Here is a 22103-nt window from a genome sequence, read left to right as displayed (position 1 = left end):
ATTTTACGAAAAATTAAGTAATGTCTCGTCATTCCATAAACTTTGATTCTTAATCAATAGTCACTAATCAGAAGAGTAAATTTCAAAAAAATTCCATAAAGTCAAAATACATACCTGGTTTGAACCAATTCTCCTCTAAATAAAATTTTGTTTAAAAAAGAAGGGGCGGAGGGAGGAGGAGAGGAAAAAGAAACCAAAAACAAATTTCCCATCAAAATTTTATATTCAAAACTTGATCTACATATTTGTAAGATATTGGACAAAAATCACAAACATTTTGAAAATGTGGAATAGGCTTAGTTAGCAATGCAACGTCCAGATTTGAAATATTATGTATTCTAAAGAACTTGCACAAACAATTTCCAGAAATAGGAGTAAGTATTGTTAAGGATTGGCACAAACAATTATTTCAAGATGCACACTGCATTTTGGATGAAAACCACTGAGAAGCTTAAATATCATGAGCCAGTTTTGAACTATCCAATACACAAATTTCTATGCTACAATAACATCTATACAAATTACAGAAACATATTCACAGACATGTACAAACCCAACTGAAAACAATGTAGAATATGTCCATTATTTGGATGAAACCAAATACGAGATTTCACAAATTATGCTTGTGATAAAAAACAATTATGTAAAACATCAGCTGTTTCATATCAAAACCTTCCTTAGTAAAAACATTTTATTCACAATGTCACGGTTATTCTTACAAAATTTAACAGCTTTTAAGAGAAATGAAAAAATTTCTACAAACTTTATTTGCCTTCATACACTGGATTCATCATTTATTCAACCACAATTTAACGAACCCTACATCTGAAAGTTATCCCAGAATACTACCGTATTACAGGAATGAGAGAGCTTCTAGCTTACTGGAATCAAAAACGTCAGACTTGGCATGGGGTTCAAGTCAGCTGAACACGACTAGCAAACAAGAAGGGCAAGCGAGGAAGATACAGGCGCCTTGAAACACAACCAACAATCAACATATTTTTCTTGCAAAAAAAGAAACACCAGTGCCTGTAAGAGTGTCACACGCAGGTTCCCGATGTGGAGCGCGAGGCACATCACGTCTTCCAGTTGTGGGAGTGGGGGTGTGGGTGGGAGTGGGGGCGGGGAGAGGGGGAGGGGGAGGGGATCATGTCCAGGAGGTACTGGCGCTGCAGGTCGGAGGCCTGGCGCTGCAGCTCCGCGAGGTTGGCGGCAGCCGCGGCCACGGAGCCCTTGCCCCCGCCGGCGGCCTGGGCCATGGCCAGCTGGTAGGGGTACAGCAGCGGCGAGAAGGGCAGCATGTGTGCCGGCAGGGGCTGGTGCTGGGGCAAGCCCCTCAGCAGCTGCTGGTGCAGGGCCACCGCCGCCGCGTGGTGGCCCCCGAACTTGCTGGACTCCGCCGCCAGCTTGGCCAGGGGATGCTCCCGGTGCGGCGGGGGCGGGGGCGGGGGCGTGGGCGCCGGCGGAGGGGTGGGGGCGTGCTGCCTGGTCGCCGTGGGGGTGGGCGGCTTGGGGGCCGGGGGCGGGGCCGACATCACCGCGGGCGGCTCGGGCGGCTGTGGCGATGCCGAGGTCACCACCTGTGCCAGTCGCTGCTCGATCTCTTGCTCTTGCTGCAGTGCCTTCACGAAGGCTGTTTTCAGACGGTTTGTGTGCTCTGCTTTCAGGGCCTTTTTCACATTCGTGGTTACGCACTGTTCGCATATCACCTTCGGTTCCTTGCCTGTAAGAGATATAGCACAGCAAGTTAATTTTTTAACAATTTCACATATGTAAAACTTAAATACAAAAATGAAATCAAGTAAATTTGTATGTATATGAGCAAATCAACAAAACACTGAAATTGATATTAATTATCACTTCAAAAAATAATTTTTCAGTTTTCATTAAACTGATATGCTAATATGCTAGGAATTGTTGAGGAAATATTATTTCTTTATTATCAAAGTGTTTTACTAAATTTACAAGTAATTTAACGTAATTATGGAAATTATGCAGTGATTATATTGAGTAACAATGTAAAACCATATAACACCAACACCTTGCTGTCTTACACTGAAATCTGTCTTAAAACCACAAAATCTGTCACTACTTTTTATGAATGAAAGGGCTTAAAGATGTGAACAGGGCACATTTGAAGTAATTCAGAGCTACTGAAAATGATCAAAGTTGCTGCAGTAACTATTTAACAATGCAGAGAAACAAAATGATACAATGCTGAAGGCAACAATGTTTAAAAAGACGCAGAAACAACGGATACAACAGCTAGTTTAAACTAAACCCGCACACTATCCAAACACCACGATAGCAAAGAAAGAAAAACCTTTAGCAGGGTTCTTCTCCCACTTCCAGACGGGAGTAAAGTCGGTGTGACACTGGGAGCACTTGAAAGCGTCGGGTGGTGGAGGAGTCTTCTGCTCCTTCGTGATGAAGTCCACCACGTGCTCCAAGCCCAACAGGTAGATGAACTCTGTGTTGGACGGGTTGGGAATGAAGTGCATCTCCGGTGGCGGTGGCTTGGGTGGGGGAATCTGCCAGCACATTCACAACATTCAGTTTCCCAGTCACAGAGACTGTGCAAGTTACACTCACATAGACATGATTAACCACTCACAAATTAGAAGAGCTTAAAGCTGTTACTTTTTTCATTTGACAAGTCGTTTCATGTGAAGTACTTATGTTAATGTTACATCAAGGATGGAAAAAAAAATTAGATGAAAGACTTTTTATCTTAAAGAATAATTATTTAAAGTTATTAAAACCTGTTAAATGAACAACGAAACATTAATGGGGAACAAAATAAAGCTGCTTTTACATTTTTATGGCAATCACCTTCAAGCAGGAAGGGAAATATGACTAAATATCTTGAGGAGGCCCATGCTGATTCAGCAATCAAAATAAAAACTTCCTTTCTCCTGTCCACTTGCTCTTGTTACCAAGAACTTCATGGGCTTGTGTTGATGGAAGTTAGGATCATTAAGTTACAGTTGCCCTCATTCTAACATAGTTGCCAGCCAAGTTTTTTCATTATTCTCATGCCATTCTCAAAAATTCCACCACCACTAACAATAATACCTAATTCCAGTATTCTGAAGTGGCATAGGGAAAGGGGAGGAGGGAGAAATTTCCCTGTTCTCAGTGGTGGAAGTAGGTTTTACAAGACATAAGAGCCCTTCCATTATCTCATGGTTATAATTATTTATGTACCTACTTGCTTTTACTGAATTGAATAAGTATTAAAATTAGCTTCTCTGGAAATACTTTGTTGTAAGTACAATATAAGTGGCATTAATTTAGTTGTACTTAATTTACATGGTTGCTACAGAAATAGAATCTTAGAATTCCCTGACTTTTCCAGAAATTTAAGAGAAAAATTCCCTGACTTTCTTATGAAGTACATACCATAAATATTAACGTGCATATGATTAAATGTAATATAATAATTTCAACATGAGGTAAAATAAGGTTTTTTTATTGTGTTATTTTGACGGCAGGATTGCGAATTTGTTTTTTTCCTTCGACATGGCTGGTGAGAGCTCTTCGGCCCATATTGTTGAGTTAAATACTTTTGTAGCACAAAGTGCAGTACGCAGAATTTATGTTTCTAGCAGAGGGTTTGATGTGCTGAAACGGTAAATATGTAGAGTAGCGGTATATGCGGAAAAAATTGCTAAAAATCCGAAAATACTTTTATTATATTTTCTTTCACTTCCTCTTTTCAAAACAATCGGCGGAGATAAGAAATTCCAAATACTTTAGGAGATATCGAAATTTTTAATTTTCCTAGTTCGGCGATACTTGTTAAAAAAAAAATTAAAAATTCCGAAAATACTTTTATTCTATGCTTTTTAACTTCCTCTTTTCATTAAACCCGGCGGAGATAAGAAATTTCAAATTCACACCTAGCAATATAATGGGCCTACTTAGAGAATTACAATAGCAGCATTACAACATGCAATACTCTTACATTCTTACAATGTTAACTAACGATTCTGGGGAAAAAAATGTTCAGTTATGCATATTTTTTTTATACACAATGTAAGCGTCACGCAACAGAACTCACGGATTATAACGGTTGAAAAAAAAAGTAATTAAAAAAAAATAGTTAGAAAAAAGGCAAAAACATAACCGCACACAAAAGCCACGTGTTTTCGTATCAGCTTGGTAGTTTTCAAAATGAGAATTGGTATTGCTTCTTTATCAAAATGCATTTTATTTTATTATGATCGCATCAAAAACTAACTTCACCTGAAACAATGCCTTTAAATTCACGTAATAAGCTTTGAAGTCACCTTATTCCACGTGAAAATAGCCTTCAAAAGATAAACGACGCCATGCCCGTTCTGTAGTTCACTGCATTGAACTGAACAAAACACAAAGTCTCAAGGGCAAATTGCAAAGGATCAAAACACGAACAAATGAAGGCCGGGTTCGCTAGTGAACAAACGAGTGCCTGGATTGGCCAGAAGTTATGGTGGGTGGTTGTAACAGACTATTGCAACGGACAATCGTAGACCAAGTAAAAAAAAAACGTTGCAGTTGCCGTGTGCCTTCAGCAGCAGCCTTTTAGCGGAGTCGTTCGGTAGCAGTACGAGCGCATCACAACAAAGCTTTGTTTGAATTATAAGCAACTTGAAAATTTCCAGAATTCGTAGCATTTTCCCTGACATTTCCCGGAATTCCCTGACCATTTTAATTTCCCTGACATTTCCCGGTTTTCCCGGTTTTCTAGTCCTGTAGCAACCATGAATTTACTATGTTACTTACAAAGCCCTTTATTTGGCATGAATGTTTTACAATAATGAATTTTTTTACTCAAGACGTTTTCCAGTTTTACTCACAAGTTTTGGTGACTGTCCTCCAGGAATTTTAAGACTTGCTACTCAACAAATTTCCAGGTCTTTATCGATAGCTGATCTCATGTCCTGAACATGCCAAGTCAGCTCTGCATTTTCCTCACGCAACCCCCTAGGTTTTTTCCCCCACATATGCAGTAAATTCCTTTCCTCTCCCCAGCGGCAAAACCTGGACCCCATTCTGTTCCGGCTGCGCGCACAACAATCTCATCCTTGTCACTCTGCAGGCCACTTTTTTCCCTTTCCTTTCTTCTCTCTGGATTAGAGCAGCTTCAGTAATCCCCTAAAACTTCTGCTCTCCTATCCTCTCAGTCCTTTAGCCAAATTTAACTACGCATTCTCAACTCTCTAGTATCAATTGTTCCTTGGTCTGCCATCTCACTACATTGCGATACTTTACAAGAAATTAAGAAAGAAAATTAATTTTTTTGTGACATGTAATGAATGGGCTAAGGGATATTTATGGAAAAAATCTTTGGACAAAATTTAAATTATATCTGCAACTGGATTTTACTATATTCTGTTTTCAATCTGCAAGATCTTTTCTTCACGCCTGCATCTTTGTCAAGCTTACAGTCCCGCTCAGGATTAAAGTCTCATCTAAATTCCGCAGAGCATGAGCAGCATCCTCAATGGCTGGCGAGCTGTACCAGTTCAGCTAAGAAAATTATTTAAAATTGGCACTTTTTTTATAAGCATATTGATCTGTGTTGGAGAACAAGACAAAATACCTAGTAATTTAAATAATATTTATAAATTATACAGGCAAGCCTTTTATCAAAAGCCTATTTTAAGAAAATCCAATAACTTTATAAATGTAACTACATTTAACTATACACTTTCCGTTAAAGGCTATTACGGTCACAAGTAATTATTTCAATTTTAAAGTTAAAGAATTTTTCAAGGTTTTGTAGTTCTTCTTTAAAGAAACTCTCTGGGGGGAAAAATGAGAGAAAAAAAAAAAAGATCCACTAAGCCCATGAAATTAAAAAATCTAACTTTATTTATTAAGTAAAATTTATAATCAATTATTTGGAACCCATAACTCCGGCTCCAACATCTGTGGAAATTCTATAATTTATATAACAAAGTGAACAGTATTCATCATTCAAGTTTCTAGCAAGCAAACTCAACAACAAAATAAATTAATAGTTATTACAACAAATAGGAGGTGTGACCTTTCAATAATCTACAGAAACTGACCAATACGTAACTGACCAAGGAACAGTTTCAATACATAACAGCTGGAAATGTAAAACAGATTAATGAATCACGATGCTTTCCTGCAAGCAGAAAAACCATGTTAAGTGTCCCTCACATGCTCCTCCAGAGAACAACTGCCAACCGACAAAATGTAAAATTACCTGAAGCAGAGTTTTTTCCAGCTGTTTCCTAAGAGCCAGCTTAGCTGCTGCTTGTCGCTGGGCTGGGGTCTGTGTGTCCTCCACCCTGGGACGATCCTGAAACACACACAAGTATTAAGAAAGTTTTTCCTAATTTAAAATCAAATTTATGAGGCCCTCATGCAAAAAAAAAAGTTCATCACATTAATTTGACCATAACGACAGTATTAAAAACAGTCCTTGCACAATACAGAACTTTAATCGCACAAGAGGTAGGGGTGTACAAGTTTTCAAAAAAATATTTATAATTGTGAATAATTTGATATTTGATTCGACATTTCAAATTTCATATTTTTTAAAATAATTTTTTACCGATAAATAAAACTGGTACTCACAAAAAATTGAGTATGTGTGAGGCTATGACGACATACTTAACAATTTAGAATTTGTTTTCTGCAACATTATTCATAAGTTTTGTTTTCACAGGCTTTGTATCTTCGACAGGCTCATAATAATGAATCCATGTCTCATTGCACATTGCAATTCTTTTTTTTTTAAAAAAAAAAAAAAAAAAAAAAATATGGAACATAGAGCTTTCAACTATTTACTGATTTGAAGACTTGTTTCTTTGTGGGTGTCCCTAAGTTGTCCCCGCACCCATCTAGCGCAGGTTTTCTTGTATTGCAGTTCATTTTTAATAATGTTAAAAATAGTTCCGACACTTACAGACAGACACACACTTTAGCAGCTATAATTTCAACAGTGATTTGTCTATTGTCTCAGATTATCACATACATGCAAGATTCAAGGGAGGAAGTGGCAACTTTGACTTGTCAACCACTTTGATGATTATTATTGATACTTTGCAGCCACTTTAAAATTGTTCTACCCCACTTGTAAATGCTTGTAACGGTTTAAACAATTGTTTCCAACACTGCAACTATAAATCTAATCACGGCACGTTGTTCTTCCGCGGTGCAATTCTCAACTAGACTTGACATCTTGAACTGACTGATTTATAGGTTATGTTTGCAAAAACTTATAGAACAGCTGATCAGAAGTCATTACAAGGATGCCAACTTAAACTGATTTGTCTTGTTACTAACTGAATGACACTCGTATGTGATTAGGATTAAAATTATTATTAATATAATATTTTTAGGTATATTATCAGTTGGATCAACAAAACATCTTTTCCAAAATAAAATTTCACTGGTTTAATAAAATGATTGCCAGGTGTTTTGATTTTATTTCATTTTATGTGTCTCTATTATGGTTCTCTACACACACACAGAGAGACACAGAGGCACACAGCCACAAAGACACACACACACAGACACACACATGCACACACAGAAAGAGACAGACAAATGCACACACAGACATATGCACCCACACACACACACTTTTTTTTTCATTCAACTAGTATTTTGGACTAAAGCGAAGAAAAAAAAGTTTCACTGTATATTAAAATTTGATTAGAAAAATATTTGAAATTTGTGAATAATTTAATATCTCAGTCAAACAAAAAAAAAAACAGTATCCACAGAAGCCTAATGGAAAGCAGAAAAAAAATATACCATTGCATACCTGTTCTTGCATAAGAGGCATGGATGCAGCCATACCCACTTTGCTTTCCATACTTGATCCCAACTAAGCAGCATACAAAAGAAAAGGATGCAGGAAATAACCAGTATCCAAGAAATTATGTAACAAAACCATTAGGTACCCACAGTTGATTGGTGCTATCATAATTAACAGTCTTTAAAAAATATGAAAACTTTGAGGGACTGGCTCTCAGATTCACTACCCAATGTAACCAGTTCCTCCAAATAGTTGCCTGCAACAATATTCTAAACAGAACTCTTCAGTTACTTAGAAATTTATTACCAAAATGTTAAGAGATCTGAGAACTAAATGCATTTGTGGAAAATGTATTTCACAACAAATATGATATTATCTGTCTTACCAAAACTTAGTTTAACAATAATAGTATCAACTCCCAGTATTTTACTGACCAATATACGTATTAAATTCAGATCTAACCAAAATTCAGTCGTTACCTCTAAGGAAAGAGGTGGTGGTATATTAATTGTGATTACCGTGTTTTCTCGTATAATCGTCGCACATTTTATTCTAAAATCAAGTTTGAAAAGTAGGGGTGCGACGATTCTGTGGAAAAATTTTTTTTGTTAGGTAAAGTTATTCATAAAAACAAAACCCGTTCATGGAAAGTACGTTTATTTAAAAAAAAGGTGGAGTATACAATAGCACGCCAAACAATCTATATTAATAATTCCTTAAACAAAAACCTTTCTTCAACTTTAAATAGAATAACCAAAACTCTAACGCGAACGCAAGCCACTTGAATCGGACGTGAACTAACGTATCGTAGTACACACTTGCCACGAAAGAATGCGGGCTATCAAATGTAGTTAACTCGGCACCTGACAGAGAACACGCGTTGCATCCAATCTGCGAGATATCGATATTCGACTACGTGCGCGCGCTCTATACGGGAAGCAACATAACCAAACATGAATGATGCGCTGGCTACATTTTTATAAGCGGTACGCCGCGGTAACGCAGACAATCAGATAAAGGAAATACCGTTTAAAAACGTCTTTAAAAGAATATTTATACGTCAGACAACTTTGTATTTCCGTTAATTAAATAAATAAGTGTTAATGACCGAAATAAAATTTTAGATTATACCAACACCGCTGCGACACAGACGATCAGATAAAAGAAATAACGTTTAAAAACGTCTTTATAAGAAAATTTACACGTCAAACAACTTCGTATTTTTCCGTTCATTTATTAAGTAAGTGGTAATGACCGAATAAATATTACATTTCTACTTAAAAATACATCGTTTTATACGGAAAAGATACCTACACAAAGCGCTCAGCATCTATTAGCGGGACCAAAAACATCATGCAACGTTTACGCGAGTTTTTTATCCCAATTTTGACAGCCTAAAATATGGTTGCGACGATTACGTGCGTGCAACCATTATGCGAAAATACAACGGTAAATAAATTTACATCAGTTCATCATATCCAAACCTCCAACCAACCTTATACTGATGCAGCTTGGGTAATAATTAAAATCTGCCAACTGTAAGTGCAGTGAAAACAGAATTCATACAGCATTACAGAGTAAGTCAATGAATCAGTGATGAGTGTACATAATTATATTTTAGATAATAGTCTCTTATTTTCTTATTATGTGTTTTTTTTTTTGTGTATCTTATTTTCCTTTTATGTTGTAGTGTTGAATTGTCCCTTAGACGGTGATAACTACATGGTGGTGGTGCTCAGATTGTCATAGCAGCTACATCCACCTCATGTGTGTTTTCCTGTACATCTTGTATATCAATTTTGTGTTTGTGCCTGCCCCAAATATTTATACTGTTGGCAGGCATGTTACAAGCCAATAAATAATAATAATAATATTATTATTACTGATAAATCAGGGACCATACAAGTAAAAAAAACTATATAAAATATATTAAAAGGGAAACTGGTTGTCTGACGAAAAAAGATACACTAAAATACATATGTAATATATTATTTAGGTTATTCACACTCCACATGTTCTAATTCCATGAATTTGTAGAATGATAGTTATCATTCTAACTAGGGATGGGAAAACCGATTCCCAATTTCATCGATACCTACCGATCCTACTTAAATAATTGATAATCGAGAATCGATGATAATAGTTGATTCCCGCATGTAGCAAAAAAAAAAAAATCATTTCACAACATTGCAAATCTGTCAGATACAATTATTTAACGACTCTTTGAGTGGGGTTATGACTGACTAGACGCATATATAACAGTCATATTTCCCCAAATAAACAATATCTAAAACTTGGGTCGATGTTATAAACAAGTCAAAGTTAGGGATGGGGCGACCAAATCCAATATCCGCCGAATCCTAGGGATTCGAAGATTCGGCGGGTCTGATATAGGATTCGTCAAAGGATTCGGTTTTTTACTATTTACGGAAAAAAAATACAGTAAAACTCGCTTACGAGGTCCCGCATGGTAGGTTTTTCCGTATAAAGTGTTTAAATTGCCCGAGGTCTCATCATTTACGCCATTAAATGTGTGATATAAAGTCCGTTAAAATTTTTTCTGAAACTTCCTGTCTCAAATAGTAATGGCGCACGTAAATATGAAGAAAAGACAAATGAACAACAACATACGAAGAAATAGATGATGTACCATAACTACAGTACAAACCCAATAGATATTTTAAGATAATTACCATAATAAGAACTAAAGATTCTTTGTAGAATACCATAATTACTACAGAAGCATGATAGCTACCATATTTGCACTATAGTTACCGTAACAACCGAGATGTATATTTACCGTGCTAGTAATGTATTATTTATTTATGACATTAAATTAAAGAACATTGTTGAAAGAAGAAGAAAAAAGGATGTTAAACTTTGATATGTACGGTTGGCACATTTTGCTAAGAAATAATGCGATGTGAAAGAATGCAGTACTAATACGAAAAGTGAAAATGGTACTCGTGGATTTTTAGGTTATGGCAGTCTCTTTCGTTTTTCAGTAATATCGGCCGAAAATTAACAAGCGTACTGTATCGGAAGTTGGCAGAAATGCCGATTCAACTAAATATTGGCAAAATCGGCTTCTTCAATACAGCTCTACATTTAATGACATAAGTAAACATATTTCAGACTTCAGGATATTGAAAAAGACTTTAATTTCCATGTAGGTTTATGTGTGTATGTTTTTTTTGCAAGTGTAAATTGAATGAAGTAAAATGCTTTTATTTTTATTACTTTCAATTGATTAAACTTTAATGACCAGTTACATATATTTATGACACTAATTTTGAGGTTAAGCAATTTTACTAAAGCATTCCAGCCAAGCAGGTTGCCAGCGAGAGACGCTTTTCTTCCGCTGGAAACACTATCTCCAATCGTAGAGCTAATTTAACTCCTGAACGTGCAGAACAAATTATTGTTCTGCATGATAGATTAAAGAACAGAATTTAATACTCTGTGACAATCTCTCTCAGAATTATTGTGCTGAAAAGTGGAAATGTTGAAACAACGTGAATGTACTTTTCAAACAACATGATTGTTGGTGCTAAGTTTGTTGAAACTCAGTAAGGACTCCAGAAAAATTGACAAGGATGAAATTTTCCCAAAGATATGTTACATTTACACAAACATATACTGGGTTATGTTAGTTGGATGATATTAGTTACTAATGAACCAATGGAAACAGGTAAGATTCAATGGGAAAAAATGTTATATTTTTCTAGCAGTGCAAAATGTAAACACACACTGTAAATAGTTATCCAAAATTAATAAGCCCACTTCATTTTAATACTTTATTCAAACATTATACTAAGTTTAAGATAAAAATAATTTCCCAAAAGTGTAACTGTACCACAAAAGCTCGAGCTCGGCTCGAAGTAAAATTCTTAGGCTCACAGACCTCTAGCTTATTTATAGAAAAAATCCTAACCGCTAATCTGTACTAAAACTGAAATTTCTCAAGAAAAATTATTTGTCTTTATATACACTTAGGCTATACCAGAAATGTACCAAACTACATGTGATAAAGTCAAGGGACATTTACTGCAAGCAGAATACATCTCACTTACATTAGATATGTGGACATCATCTGTTAAAAGATTCGGGTTTGGGTTCGAGATTCGGCAATTCCAGTCGAGGATTTGAGTTAGGATTCGGATTCGAGGAAATCAGGATTCGCCCCATCCCTAGTCAAAGTACAAAAATTATTTATAAAAAAATTATCACTGCGTATTAGGAGGGGGCGTATTCTTTTTGTGATAGCGATTAAACGACGATAAACGCGAAATCTTCGTAAAATACAGTTTTTACGCGAAATCGCCACAACACAGAGTTTTCCCCACGAAATTTAGTATTAAAATGCAAAATTGCAATGTTTTTACAGGAAATTTAAATACTGTGTAAAAGACTTGTCTCGTCACTAGTAAACAACACCGCAACATGGCCGCCACTAAACATTAATCATAAATGCACTAAAGCAAACAAAAGCTTACACACGCTCAAGTTATAATGTTAAACCCAAAAATATACTGTAAAAATACGCAAAACTACGGCGTTTATTTTCCTTTCCGGCATAATGTTTGGATAGATATGACAAACAGGCGAAGTTTTAAAGCCTAAGCACACCGCTCGGGGCACTGACGTCAGCTTGGAACAGCGACAACGGATAAATACAAAAGCAAGCAGATTATTGGGCAAACGGTGTTTGGAACAGCCTTACGTGAGTGGCCATACCACGTCAGCCGGGGGCGCTGGCATATAGTTGGAACAGCGTCGTAGTATCAAGTAGATTATAACGGGCGAACCAGGTACCAGGCTCTGTACTTCGTCACCCAGCCGTCGTGGCAGCACAAGCATTTTAAATCGCGCCAAAAAGCGGAAAAATGTAAACAAACATTCATTTACGAATGGTGTGACGATGATGATTAGTTGGTCAACAGTGTTTTATAGATTTTGTTGGGTCGTTACCACAACGCCGAAATAACAACGAATGAATTTGTGTGTGTTTCTTAAATGTAACTTAACACTGAAATACCACAATCAAGTACAACACTTTCATTTGCTAGTTCTCTAGTTGTTGCTTAATTTTGTTACTGTTTCATTTCACAATTTTTTTAGTTAATTTGTACCCTTCTCTAAGTTAGGCAAGTTGTATTAATGAAAATAATTTATACTGCTCAAGGAAAGCTGAAATTTTTTTTTTATAGTTTATTCCGTATTACAAAACAAATTTTAGATTAGTTTGACCCCTTTGACATATGAGCCATTAACTTCTAATGATGTAAACATTTATATGAGTTAATGTTAATAACTTAGTAGTGTACTCAAATTTGATAAATATAAATTTATGATGTATGCTACATGATATATGTATTGAAAGCTGAAAAAAAAAAATGTTGCAAATAGAATTTGAATTATTTAATATTAAGTTAACTAGGTGAGTATCGAGTATCGAGAATCGAAGGATTTTTTAAGGAATCGATAATCGGGTATCGGAATCGAAAATTTTGGAATTGTCCCATCCCTAATTCTAACGGCAAATGAATGAACTAAATAATTTCATTATTGCTTGGATTTAAAGAATCCAGTTAAGTTTTCAATGCTGAAAACAATGATTTAAACAAGCGCTAGATAGTTACCAGTTACAGTATTTACTCGTGTATGGGTCACACATTTAATGCAAATTTTTAGTTGCAGTAGTTCCTTGAGCAGCGCAGTAAATCATAGAGTACCGTGTCTGCCGCCCGCCGGTAAGTAAAGTAACGTGTCTGTTGCACTGCGATGCAAAGAGAGGAGGGGGAATCTAAAAATAAACCAGCCAGAGAGAGAGAGAGCAAGAGAGTGTGCACATGAATGTGTGCGTAAGGTTGGCCTGTGTGAACATTAATTTTTTAATGCAAAGCGAATATCAACTTGAATGTTTAAAATCTTTGCAAAGGCGAATGGAATTGCGAAGATTCTTCTCTGCGAAACTGTAATACACTTATTTTATAAAACACAGGATTGAAGCAAAAAAAAATTAAGCGTTTAAAGTTTGTAATGATTCAACTGATTAAGTGATTAACCAATTAGGCCCTATTTATAGCATCATTCAGTAAAAACTATATAACCATAATTTCAATATTGAGCATTCATAAAAGCAAACGGAGTGCCACCTTTTGATTTTTTTTAAGTAACTAACTTTATTGAAGAAAAACCTATGCAACAAAAAAAAAAAGACTAAATAGTTTAATGAGCGAAATTTTTTAAAGCTTTGTAACAAATATAAAGCTTCACATCAGAACGAAGCTTTACATCATAACACAAGCTTCAAATAAAATTAATAACAAATTTCCTGGAGAAGTCAAAACAAATATTAAAAACAGCTTAGATTAATTCGCTCAGTCGAAGCTTCACACAGGCCTAGCGTGAGGCCATATGGCAGTGTTGACGGTTCTCCCTTCTCTCATCGTTGTAAATGTCCCATAAACTGGCACCCTAGACAATTGAAGTGTCTGTCTGACAGGTGTATACAACACACTGTGCCCAATCATTAATGTTTTGAACAAGATTTACTGTACCATGAGTGCTAGTTTTTATAGAAGGATGTGACAATGAGTATCTTTGTCACCTCTTCTCTCTCTCCATGTCTTCAACAACACTGCGCTGACATGCCTGCATGTTGCCATACCTGCTGGGCTTGCTGTTGCGGCGGCTGCTGCTGTTGCTGCTGCTGCTGCGACAAGCTGGACATCTGATTCGAAGCTGGGGAGTGATGCTGTGGCTCCTTGCTTGAGGTCCGATCTTGCGACCCCACAGGATAGCCCATCACGACGTTTGGTGGAGTGTTCAACGAGGGACGGCCAAGTGCATTGCCACTTCCTACACACACACAATTACAAAAATAAGGCCAAACAACAAGGAATTCATATGTGCATCAAAAATTAATTGGAGTGAATAAAAAGTAGATACAACTATACAACTAGCCCTCTAGCTGTAACTTGGAATTTCCGAATTCCTAGTGCTAACCTATTAACTATAGTACTAGGTTTTCGTTGGCCAGTAAGTCGTCGTTTCCATGGCCTTGTTTATACACATGAGTAACAAAAAAAGTTATAGTGATAGACAGAAGTTAGGCATAGATAAGTGCAAGCAGCTTATGCACTTTAAAAGTGATACTTTTTTTTAAAATAATGAATTTTTGCCAGAAAGTGTGTGGGAGAAGACTTTGGTGTAGAACAGACAAAAATGAGTAAGACTTATAATGAAGCTATGGATCATATACTTTAAAGAGCTCACAACTATATTCACTTTCCCAACTCAGTAAAGAAATAAACAATGCAAAGTAGTTGTGGCAAACATGTTATGATTTACCGACTGTCATAGGTGCATTGGATTGCATGCACACACTGAAATTAAGAAACCTGCAACAAATACGCGGTGATGAGTCTATCACCAGAAGGGTTATCCCGGTATCAACGATCAGGACACACACGATACGCAAGAAAAGTACACTAGTGTTTGTACTGAGTGGCCTGGCTCTGTACATGACACAAGAATATGGCGACGAAGCGATATTGGAGACATCCTTATCACGATATGATGTTTTAGGTTACTTGCTTGGTGACTGGTTATGGCATATCTCCAAGACTCATTACACCTTTCAAGCCAGCAGCAAACAACATCCAACATAGACTAAACAGAAAACACGCAAGTGTAGTTACAGAAACACTATTTGGTCAGCAAAAAAAAGGTGTTCCCTATTTGGGTAACTGCATAAGAGTTCCATTACAGAGAGAATCCAAAGCGATAGAAAGCTGTGCCATGGTTCACAATGTGGCTAAACATCAGAATCACCAGTCTGAGCACTAAAAGCCAGAAGATATGAAATGGAGACAAAGGTGGTGGTGGTGGTGGTGGTGAAGAATTGGATAGAGAATGAATGTAAGTCCTCAAACAGAGCTACAAGGGAAAGGGAAATGTCAAAAAATGTTAAATTTTATTTAGTAAAAAGTGTGGTTTATGACTTCATTACATAAATTTCAATGTAGTACCTGTAATTAAAAAAAAAAAAGCACATTCTTCCAAATAAAAAAATTTGGCAACTGCAACGGCACAGTTAAAAAGGACAGTTTGTCGTTTGTTACTGCACCGCCACCAGTTATTTGTAACGTAGGCCTGGACATAGCATTGCCATGACTGCTAAGCAATGTCTCACTCGGAGCTTAAGCAGTTGTCGTAGCTGCAAACAGAAAAACTACCAAGACTTAGAAATAATTTTTATTTATTTCTTTTAAAAGGAAAACGGTACAAGGTAAATATTAATTCTGGAATTTCAATTACAACAACCTCATCTGTTTGCATTTCTTTACCGCAGTACACTGTTTCTGTTCTTTTTCTATTTGAATGTTTTGCAGTTTTAACTGCTGTAAAATTACAACTCTCAGCAGTTAAGATGTGAACATATCTTTTGTTTTCAACGACCTAAAACCATGATTTTCCTCTGTCCCAGAATTAACAACTGCTTCTCCCATTCATTTAACTTAATCTTTATTTCCCATATTCTTAGTATCAGTTTTTGTTTTGACATGACTTTTTATCTTATGAAGAGTTTTATTCATTTACGAATGAGTGACTTTGATTTCGGTAGCAAACGCTATTCCATAACTAATTGATCCCAAGAGTGTTTTTTATCAGCCATAATTATGGGTACTCTTAAGATTTCTGTAAAAATATTGGGTGTTCACAAAGAATTTAACAAACAAAGATCTGTCAGTAATCTTTTTGTCTAAATCAAAATCAGAAGATTCACTAGACGACACAATTACCCAAATAACAAAAAATGATAAAAGGCTAGAGATAAAAAAATTGTTGATAAAGACCGCCTAATCAACCGACCACGGGGTCAACACACAACTGACAGAGAGATGTCTGTGAAGGAAGGGAGAGTGAAGCAACTGAAGTCATTTTACTGCTACCCCCTAGTTGCAACTATGGTAGTTGTATCAACAGCATTTATAGCACTACTTCCAGGCTAGTTGTAACAAACTAGTTTTAGCTTCTGTTTATTCACACAGATTTGAGTTTATGCTAAAACTACCTAGTAATAACAACTAAGGTAAACAATAGTTTTATTCACTTCAATCATTGTCTTGTTTCTAGGGTTGTTTGAGATCTCAAAACTCAGGGGGGAGGGGGAAATTGGGAGCACTATTTTGTACCTTATTCAATGGCAAACTTACCAGCATGCCATGTCGTACATTTTTAGATTTTTTGCATCAAAACTTTGAACTTCGTAGGTTTGAATTTAAAATTCAAACTAACTTTGACCCAAAAAATTGTAAATTGAATATATTTTCTAATGGCCTGTTGCACCATTAGAAATCAAATTGTTTCATAACCTGGTTTGATCATAGTTCAATCACATTTTCTGTTATACCATTGTGTTTTGAGCACCAAAGATCATGGTGACCTTTGGGATGAATTGACATAACATGTCTAAAATCTGTACAGACTTTATGTATATTATTGTAATACATAAATATTTGAGTATGTTTTACAAATTTTTAGATCTTATTATATACTACTTATATTTAAAAAAAAAAATGCTATTTTTCCCAGGCTCAGTTATATGCTTAAATTAGGCTTTTTATTAGACCTACTTTCTATATTTAAAAAAAAAGAATGTTTTAACTTTTTTTTATTTCAGAATGTTTTATTTTATAACTACCACTTGAGTTCTTATTTTGTGGCCACCGCATCAACCATTTGCATCTAGATACAAGCATCCAAAATAAAACATTTCAAATGCCTGCTAGAAAAAAAATTATTTTTACTGACAAAATGGTGATAAATCATTTCAGTCAATATAAAATCATCCTAATTTTTTTTGTCAATGCTGTTGCAATGTACAATTTAATGAACTCGTGTTCAAACAATCTTTGGTCAAGGAATTGCAATTTCCTTTGGTGCAACATTTGGATAGCTAATCTCAAGAATAAGATCAATGATCTCTTTAACTATTCAAAAGCCTTACAATGTACATTATATTTGAGGAGAAAGACTATTATAATGTAATATTACCAATGTCACAAATTACAATTTTCCCCATTGCCATCTATTTCTCACGGTAAATAATCATTTCATGCACAAAAATTCCCTAAATATAAAAAAATAGCTTCCCACAAAGCAATATTTGCAACAAAATGTAGACTACCTTAACCCCTGTAGTCTAATACAGTAGAACCTCGATGATACGTTCCCGTTTCATACATTTTCCCGTGTCATACGCCAATTAATTTTGGTCCCGCCGAAAGTACTATATTTACAAGGGTTTTCTTTCCCGGAACATACACTTAAAAATCATTAATTTCCCGTTTCATACGTTTTTACGAAGCGGAAAAGTCCTAAAATTCACAAATTTTTTGTTATATTTCTCCTGCTAAAATACGTTTTGATGCTTTTATTTTGAAAAACGTTCATTGTTTACCTTTGCAAACGTAAGAAAATACATTATCGCACCATAGATATGGATAGTATCAGGAAGACTGTGCACTTTGCTAGTAGCATCTATGGCCAGCACCAAGCGAGACTAGTGGCGCAAACTAGAAATGATTATGAAAATGGTGCACGCGCTTTACCAAGGCACGGATCTCATATTTTGTGCATTCATTAATCTTTGAACTGAATATACCCGTTTGTTATTGTTTTCTTACGATCGGATTGTTTTGTATTTTACGTTTCTCAAGTTAAAAGTTGATTGAAAATTGTTCTGTTGCATAAAGTTGTTTGTAAAATGAAACAAACAAGCAAAAATTTCTGATTTTCTTTTTACAATAGCCTAATTTTTTTTATTTCTAATTTAGGCTTGGTGACTTTCCCCCCCCCCCCCCCCCTCCCCCTTTCCATGAAAGGACTGCTTTACTTGATTATGGACTATATTTTACATTTTTGGTGGTTTTATTACATGTATATGTAATGATGAATTCATATCTTTCATTAATATAATGCATTTATTCACACATTATGTATTGAAGTTTAATCCGACATTGTGCTGGTATGCTAGATTGAAATTTTTATTATTATTGCCATTCCCTTTTCATACACTTTCCCGCATCATACACCATTTTTGTGCCCTCCGTTGAAAAGTGTATGACAGGGGTTCTACTGTATTGCCAATCAGAACCACTCACAAAACGTAGAGCACAACAAACTGTGAAACAAAATTATAAAAAGCTACATGATAAAAGGAAAATAATAATAAGTATGTATGCCCACTTTCAAAAAGAAAGAAAACCAACATGAACATAATTCAAGCTGAAATCCACTAAATTCTACATCCATACAGCTCAAAAGATTTTTAACATAGCTAATTCTAAGCAGTCTATCATCTATAAATTCTTTTTTAAATTAAATATTATCTTGAGATTGAAGGCAGGAGATGTGATGTCCACTTCTAAGCTTCTATGCATAAAAGAAGCACACGTACCCCTGGGGAGAGGCTGCAGAATGTTAGGCGGCAGGGAGTTCTGGCCCGAGCCGGAACGCCCCGTCTGAGGTGGGATCATCAGCGGAGGCGGCTGGTGTGCCAACTGACCACGAGATGGGTTGGGCTGCTGAAAAACAAAGTCAGCCACTGACTCACAACATACGTGCATTAAGATACCAATACACGCAGCTCTATGCTACCAACTCAGGCGAGAATACAACAAATAAACTAGCTGCAAGTTCTGCCAATACATTTATATTTTATAAACAAATGGATACAACAATGAATTTTACTATCAATTTTTACTTCCATTAGGAAATCTGAAGCACTTGATCTTTATTTTAACCAAAAAGTTGCATAGTAATAAAAAAAACTTTACAAAGAATGTTATTTTTTTATTGTTACAGTGGAAGGTTTTTAATCAGTTTCAGGAGTTAAGGCCAATATAATGGGAATATCAAATACAAACCAATATAAAGTACAATATAATTCAAAACAAGATGTAAGTCGCTCTACAAAAAGAATAAATACAGATGAGAGTTGGTTTTCTTCAAAAAAATCATCACAGAGTATTATCAGTAAAAAGTAGAAAACAGGAAAAAAAAAAAAAAAAAAAATTTACTGAAATTAAAACAGATAGCAATGATAAATTCTGAGAGAACTAAAAACACTGGCAGTGCAATAATGTGACCTGGTGGCCAAAATCGAAGGGTTGGAAATAATCAGACTGGAGCCATATTACTAAATGTGAATGCCAGATGGAAAGTCCTTTCACTGTATAATGTTGGTAGCTAATGCCATCTAATGGACTGTTATGCCAACACCCTGTTCGTTGCAAGAAAATGTTTTTTTTTAGATCTATACAGTATTTTTCTCTAGCATATTTGGACGTAGTTATGCAAAAAGGAACCAACCCACATGAAACCTATTCTGAGTATTTTGAAGTTAAAGTTAATTATAAATTGTAATTCTCCTATTGATAATATAATGTGGGTATAATTTTAATGCTCTAGTATAAAAACTGATATAATAATAATAGCAACGACAGTACGATCAACCTTGTACTATTTTAATTTATTTTCAAATAAAATATAATAAACTTGTGGGTTGGTTCCTTTTTGCATAACTACGTCCATTTGATATCACTATTGGAGAAAAAAATAATTTTAGCACTGAGAAAAACATTTTTACTAATTCAAAAATCTGAGAAAAATATGAAAAGAAGAAGACTGGATGCGAGCCGGGCTCTCACCCCTCTGAGGAGGGGCGGGACCACGTTGGGGGCCGGCTGCTTGGCGTGGTTGGCGCGCACCAGCGGGGGCGGGGGCTGCTGCTGGGGCGGCGGGGGCAGCTTCCCGCCCGGCAGGGAGACCTTGGGTGGCAGCTGCTGCTGCTGCTGCTGGCTGGGGGCCACCACCGCTATGTTCTCCTTCATCTGCTGCGACTGCCGCAGCTTCTTCAGCAGCACCAGCTTCATCTCCTCGCTGCGCAGCTCCTCGCGCAGCTTGCGCAGCACGCGCTCGCGCTCCTCCAGCTCCGCGGGGCTCAGCTCCTGCCGGGGCAATACACACACGCGCTCTCTAGGGGACCGGGGCACCGTCCCGCCTGCCTAACTGTAGTAGCTACATCACACACAACAGCATGCAACAATCACTCCCTCACTAAAACTTTATAACAATTTTCCACTGCAGCTTTGCCACTCTACTAGGAATTTTTAAAAATTATAGTTAAAAATACCACACTATAATGTTTTAATTAATTCTACTTTTTGTGAAGTAGAGAACTGGTTATAAAAAAAAAATCGTACATAATGTTTCTTATAGTAAACCAACTATACATAGAATAAGTATGTACTTACAAATTTAATAGCACTTCATTATTGAAGTTTTGTCAATATGCAGCATTTTTATTTATTTATGTAAAGTTTTGGTTTAAACCTAACTTCACAATCTCACAATTGATAATCACTCATACGGTTATGGGCAGAAATATTAAACAGGAAGAGGAAGAATTAATTGTGAAGTGAATAAGGAACATCTCGGTAGCATTTAATTTTGCATGCATGTTTCTTGATTGTTATCCAATTATTATTTGTTGCATGTATGAAGTATTTTAATTTGGATTGCTTAAAAATTTTTTCCTGTAATTATGTAAATCTTATAATGTTTCTCACAGACCTTGCAACTGAACATTTTTGCTTTTCTGTGTAAGCTTTGATTCATAGTGACAGACAATTCTCGACTGAGAAGCATCTGATATAAATCACTTATGTTCCCTTCGAGAGCAATGTCATGCTCCTAACAAAGTTACACCTAAATCCACATACATTATATACTTACCCCATATATTCATATCTACATGTAGCAGTACAGAAAAGATAAAATATTAATGATCAACAAAAACTCATTTTATTTCCAGCAGACAAAATAATTCCATACTATTTCCCGGTAAATTTGAATAAGACTTTTCCATGTTTGGTTGTGCACACAGGAAATCAGTGACAAAACCTATGCAAATTAAATACAATTTTTGTTGTATAAAAATATTACATAATATGTATGAATACAATGGAAATGTACTCATATAAAACCAATACCTAATTCTGCTAGCAAGTATTCAAGAATACGGTTTAGCAATTCACTGTTGGATTGAAGTCATTCCTCTAGAGAAATTAGGGTATTTAGACAGCAAGACCAGGGCTCCTGTGCATGCCATAACTGATGTCAATAGTATTATTAAATAAATGATACGACAGAAAAGGATTGTAGCTTAAAGATTTTTTTTAAATATATAAATACCTAGATTGTTTCCCAGAAGCAGCTATTCTAAACAATTACCAAAATCATCCCG

General features: G+C 35.9%; 1 protein-coding gene across 4 annotated transcripts in view; it reads right to left on the bottom strand.

Moving 5' to 3' along the window:
* Positions 1-204: 204 nt before the first annotated feature.
* The window catches only part of LOC134532871 (transcriptional repressor p66-alpha-like), a 32697-nt gene continuing 10798 nt past the window's right edge, over positions 205-22103 (bottom strand). For 2 of the 4 annotated variants that reach the window (XM_063369872.1, XM_063369873.1), the window contains exons 4-9: positions 20506-20805; positions 19254-19380; positions 14457-14647; positions 6221-6316; positions 2324-2531; positions 205-1723 (exon numbers count right to left, since the gene is read on the bottom strand). In XM_063369872.1, the coding sequence (XP_063225942.1) occupies positions 1077-1723; positions 2324-2531; positions 6221-6316; positions 14457-14647; positions 19254-19380; positions 20506-20805 (1569 nt within the window). In that variant the 3' untranslated portion in view covers positions 205-1076. The remainder of the gene's footprint in view (positions 1724-2323; positions 2532-6220; positions 6317-14456; positions 14648-19253; positions 19381-20505; positions 20806-22103) is intronic. The other 2 variants (XM_063369874.1, XM_063369875.1) reach the window with 1 other exon arrangement.

Source organism: Bacillus rossius, chromosome 6 (genome assembly GCF_032445375.1).
Source record: "Bacillus rossius redtenbacheri isolate Brsri chromosome 6, Brsri_v3, whole genome shotgun sequence".
Classification (NCBI taxonomy): domain Eukaryota; kingdom Metazoa; phylum Arthropoda; class Insecta; order Phasmatodea; family Bacillidae; genus Bacillus; species Bacillus rossius.
This window is presented reverse-complemented; position numbering and strand designations above follow the sequence as displayed.